Source organism: Salvia miltiorrhiza, chromosome 1 (assembly GCF_028751815.1).
Source record: "Salvia miltiorrhiza cultivar Shanhuang (shh) chromosome 1, IMPLAD_Smil_shh, whole genome shotgun sequence".
Taxonomy (NCBI): domain Eukaryota; kingdom Viridiplantae; phylum Streptophyta; class Magnoliopsida; order Lamiales; family Lamiaceae; genus Salvia; species Salvia miltiorrhiza.
The window spans coordinates 37671362-37677380 of NC_080387.1; the positions used below are offsets into that span (position 1 = coordinate 37671362).

The 6019-nt window shown below is 30.6% G+C and overlaps 1 protein-coding gene across 1 annotated transcript; it reads left to right on the forward strand.

The window, feature by feature from the left end:
- The first annotated feature begins 1398 nt into the window (after positions 1-1398).
- LOC131023996 (two-component response regulator ARR17-like) lies at positions 1399-4493 on the forward strand. Its single transcript, XM_057953645.1, has 5 exons — positions 1399-1816; positions 1983-2128; positions 2897-2974; positions 3088-3155; positions 4062-4493. Exons 1-5 carry the CDS (start codon positions 1720-1722, stop codon positions 4321-4323), a joined length of 651 nt encoding a protein of 216 aa, XP_057809628.1. The 5' UTR covers positions 1399-1719; the 3' UTR covers positions 4324-4493.
- The last annotated feature ends 1526 nt before the right edge of the window (positions 4494-6019 follow it).

Consider the following 6019-nt stretch of genomic DNA (forward strand, 5'->3'; position numbering starts at 1 on the left):
CATCCCCAACACCCAAGACACAAGAAATTACAGAAACAGAAAGAGAAATTACAGAAATAAAAAGAGAAATTCCATGGATTGTAGAAATAGAAAGAGAATTTTTTTCATTATGAGCGCCCCCGACCGCCCTATCTGCGCGCTGACTTCCTCGCCGACGAAGGCGGCCGTAATTCCGGTAAGCAAATAGCCTTCAAGAATGGATCTTTGCTCATCGGTGTAGGAGTTTAGAGGGTTTCTTTTTGAATTCCAAAGTTTGAGGGTAATTAAGACAACTCTTTTTCTAATCTGGAAGCTTGGAAGAGGTATCGGAGGGGGGGGATATGTTGTCTGGAGTAAACAATGGAATTTACACAGTGCCCAACTTTTTTGCGGGCCAAACGTAATATGTATAAAGGACACCAAACATTGGTATAATACAAGATATCTAAGCTAATATGGGGTAAACTAAGGCACCAAACATAGCCTAAATGGATAATCTAAACCCTAAATAATACTCTAAACCCTACGGGGAAGTGTTCAAAATGGCACTAATGACACTAATATGGCCATAAGTATCATTCGTGTAACACTGAGTATATGTCACTAATGGCACTAATAGTGCCATATGTGCCTAACCCGCGCGCAAACCCGAATTCAGTCCACCCTATTTAAGGGCAAAACAGTTCGAAAATGTAAAAAATGCCCAGAATTTGTGTTTTTTCAATTAGTGGCCAAATATTGTGTTTGCATCATCAAAATGGCCATACGAATATATTATTTCAAATTTAGATTACTTCTTATACTTGAAAAAATTTAATCGAAAATATTAAATTTACACATTACTTAAATAAAAATCAAAGTCTATGAGCGATTTTATTTAGACACTATATGACACACGACCAACGACAACAATGCATTTCGTACGTCTTTTTCTTGTTTTATACAATAAAAATAAAGCTTGATTTTCTTTTCTATATTTTAACTTTTTATTCTAAAGAAAAGTTCAATTACTTCGTCGAGCTTCAATAAATTTTTCTCTTGAAAATTAACTGACTAAAAAGTGAACCGAATCATTTTGTTTTTAATTTACAACAAAAAATAACAAAGCGAAATAGCGAAATCATTTACTAATTTGTTTTAATTTCGATTTAATATTTGCTCTCTTCAGCTTCACCACCCCTACTAGTACTCACGCAATTTAAAAGATTATTTTTTAAGTAAAAAAATTTAGGAAAATTTATACATAACAAATACCTTCACGTAATATTTATTCTCAAATTTTATGGCATATTGAATTGAGACGAAAATAGCATAATTTTGGAAAAAAAGGAAAAAAGGGAGAGGATGGGTGGGTCCCACAAGTGGAGAGATGGCAGCATGAGTAGTTGTACCAACAGGGGTGTCCAAAAAAGAGAATCTAGTGAGGAAGATCACTCACTCACACTCTCTCTATCTCTCTCTCTCTCACACACACACACACACACACACACACATACACTATGTAGTTTGTTTGTGTGTCCTTTGAAGTAAAACACTATCCCTATAACCGTAACCCAACATCTCTCTGCACACAGTTCTTGCTTCTCAACTACTCAATAAAATCCACAACCCCCTCTCTTTCTCACTACCTCTCTCTCTTGCACCATCCACACACACACACACAACACACACTAGATCATAATAAACAAATTCACACACACACACACACACACACACAATTCTTGCAATTAGTGTTTGAATATGGAAGAAAAACACCTCTTCCATGTATTGGCTGTGGATGATAACCATATTGATAGAAAGCTCTTGGAGAGGCTCCTCAACCTTTCTTCTTACCAAGGTTCATTTCTCTCTCTCTCTCTCTCTCATAATAAAAATAACAGCGTGTGTTAGCCTAGCGATAAGGTGGTCAGAAATCAAAAGTCTGAGATTCGAATCCACCCGTTTGTAAACCATTTGCTTATGGAAGCAAAGAAAGTAATTGCGATATATGATGGATGATGCAGTTACTTGCGTGGACTCGGGAGATAAGGCACTGGAATATCTGGGGTTGGTAGATATTCATGAAGAAAATGAATATGATACGTCATCGCCATTGTCGTCTCCCTCGTCCACGACAATTTCTTGTGAATCTTTATCGTCCAAATCAGAGGTAAATATTTAATTAATTAAGCTCATTCTTTTGTATGTTTCGTGAGAGATAAAACCAAACTCACACAATTGTCGAAATTTAATTTCGAAATGGGCTTTCTTTTTCTTATATTATTTATTATTTATTTCTGCATAATGTTTTATATTATTATTGAAGCTCATCCAAAAATTCAGAAATTAATAAATAATGAATTGTGATCAATGTAGGAAAGTTTTGATTTCCCTCTTAAAAAATATTGTTACGACAAAATAGTCATTCTTTAATCGAATTATCAAATCCGGATACATAGTCGAAGATATAACATGCTACGAGAAATTAAATTTTTGCAAGAATAATCAAAGGAAAAAAGTCATTTCAATTTTACCGTGGTACGGGTAAAATGTGCAGAGCAGAGTTAACTTTATTATTTTATTTTCTAGGTTTTTCGAGTACTTCTCCTAAAAGAGGCTACAGTTTCCATGATTGAAGGATGAAAATTTTGACGAAGTTAGCATAGCCAAAACTAGTAAAAAAAGGTTTAGGTTGGTAAAAAAACTTTTAGCTTTTAAAACCTAAAGCTGCCCCATTTTCCTCCTTTTTCAAATTTATTACTGTAGTAATATTCTCTCCTCCGACATTTGATATACAGATCAAATCAGTAACAATATTGATATACTACTCCTAGCTAGAAAATATTCAAACTATTATAAACAAGTCACACACACAAACACGAATATATATGTATATATTAGATATCAGCAACTTATGTAAAATGTGATCAAATTTCAGGTATCAAAAGTTAACCTGATCATGACAGATTACAGCATGCCTGGTATCAGTGGCTATGATTTGCTCAAACGAATTAAGGTTGGTTAGTCCCAAACATGGTATTATAAGCATCATTCATTTATTTAATTATATATATATATATATGTATATTTCAAAAGTAAAATTTATTTGGAAGTTATTTTTCTATACAGGGCTCTTCTTGGAAAGATGTTCCAGTTGTGGTCATGTCATCTGAGAATGTACCTTCAAGGATCAATATGTATGCAAATCACAACTCTCTCTTTTTCTTCATTTCAAACTTTTTTTTTTTTTTTTTTTTTTTGCATTTAACACTTTAAAAAAAGATTGGTCCATGCCTTGAATTTTATCTTTACTACACACCATACATACATTAAGGGAATAGATGTGTGATTAAGGAGAGCGAGACTGAATTGTGTAAAGAAAATTAAGTGATCAACGATTAAATTCTTTAAAATTTTATAAAATATTTACACTAGCTAAAAAAATATAATTGCTACATCTATTTGATTAATGCAACAAGAAATAGTCGAAATGGACATCAAATGTGCTACGTTTTAATCTATATATGCCTATAAAACAGCATTGTTTTAGTATGTCTATCATATTCCTATTATATATTTAATTCAAGAGTATGATATGTTAGTATTCATTTATTTGTTTCTTTTTACTATCATAAAAGTGTGTATCCTAACAAATTTTGATTATTCTTTCCTTACTTATTTTAATTTTGAAGGCTGGTTTAGTAATTTTTTGTATAGATTTTATTTATTTGATAAGATAAGAATTACCCCTCCGGCCCTCCCCCGTCCCCAAAAGTAAACATATAAAAAAAATACTCTTTATGTAATATAAAAAAACTCACCTATAACCTACACTTAGTTCAATTTCAGCTACTTATTTCATATATGGTGCACTTACCAACTATCATTGTACTAAAATCTTGACATCTCAATGTCATACTTATAGTGGACGAAAGAAGTAATTCATATTTAACGTTATTTTAAATATTTGAATCAAATATTTTAGGTGTGTAATATGTAAATATTTCGCGTTTTAAGCATATCGTTTTTTGAAATATTCTTCATCGCCTTCTCGAGTAAATATTGTACCACGAATTTTTCAAAATTTCTAGATTGTTAAACAGGTGTTTAGAAGGAGGAGCAGAAGAGTTCTTATTGAAACCTGTGAAATTATCAGATGTGAGAAAAATCCATTCCCATCTTATTAATTCAACCAATAATCCCTGCGACGACGAAAGCGGTATTTCCGAAATTGAAAGCGCTAAGAGAGAAGACAGTGAAATTGACAAGAACTGCAGCAATGCTAACAAGAGGAAAGCAACCTTGGCAACATCGCCGGATCTCTCCGAGAGAAGGCCACGTGTCCAAGAACTGCCCGTTGCGTAGACTATTATTCTACACGCACTAATGTGGATATACGTGTGTTTGTACGAACGGTGATACCTATATACAATGGGATTGTACCGATTTTTTCTTTTCTTTTTTATTTTGAGATACTCCACTTATGCAATGCAAGTTGAAATGAATGACTGCAACTCAGATTAATTGGCATTTAATTATGGTGTTGGAATTGCATGGCGTAAGAGCACGCCCCGGCATAATAAATGGTCTATATTTATACGGAAATGACAAATGGACACCGAGTGTCCAGAAAAAACCGGTTTTTTACATTTTTTAAAGTGGGCCGATTTTAGTTAATTAGTATTTTTACTTTTGTATCCTTAGATTTTTTATAGTTAATATAAATCCGAAATTAGTTTGTTTTCGTTTAGTTTGGTTCCTTTTTTTTCGTTTAGTTTGTTTCCTTTTTTTTTTCTTTCATTTTGTTTCCTTTTTTCCGTTTATTTTGTTTTCTTATTTTTATGTTTTTATTTCAGAAGCTTTTCTTAATTATATAAATCAAATTCAAATTTTATTTCTGAAATTCTTTTGATTATTTGTTTCTTGTTAAAATAATCTTATATTTGTTTCCAGTTTTTTTTTTCAAAATTAATATTATTTATTTTTATTCGAAAATTATGTTTTATTTATTTGTTTACTCTAATTTTATGAAGATCCTAAAAATAATCCTATTTTTGTTCCGAAAATATTTTTTTTTGTAATTTTGTATTTTTGTATTCTAAAATTTTGGTTTTTTCTTTCCCGAAGATTTATTATTTTGGTTTATCGGAAATTATGTTATTTTATTTCTTTCCACTAATTTGGATATCCTTCTAAAAATAATCCTAGATTTGTTTCCATTAATTTAGATATTCTCAATAATATGTGATTAATACTTTGCCACCTTGTCCGGTAGTGGCAACCGCATTAGTGAAGGATTAGAAATAAAAATAAAATGAATCATATGACGGGACATCGATCGAAAAATGCGATATAATATAGTATTAAAGTCGAAATAATAAAACTCAACGTTCATCAAGTGTAATTACATAATTGAATTAAATTAGTGAATGTGAAAACAAAAATAAAGCATACTCATTCCTACATATATAGAGATTTTGGTCGTTATCTATATAACATATATTTGAAAACAATAAATTGTAATATAGTATTAAATGCAATATAATAATAAGAAATGATTAAACTCAATGAAATAAAGTTGAATTAATGAATTGAAATAAATTAGTGAAGTTGAAAAAATAATATTAAAAAATGAATCATACGATGGTATTTTGCTCGGAGAACCATATAGCATGTACTTGAAGAGAATGTATTATAATATAGAATAAACATGATATAATAATAGAAAAATGAACTACTATAGCGTTAATAATGAAGTCGAATAACTATACTCAATGAACTAAGGTTGAATTAATTAATTGAATTAAAATAGTGAATTTGTTAAAATATATGAATTATGATGGGATATCGATCGAAAAACTAAAATAACATATACTTTACTTAACGTGATATAATAATAAGAAAATGAAGTACTATAGTGTCAGTAATGAGAAAAAATAAAATAAAATGAATCATACGCATGGATTTTGCTCGTAAAACTATATTACATATACTTTATTAAAAACGATATAACAATAAGAGAATGAATGAAATAATATAGTGTGAGTAATGAGAAAAAATA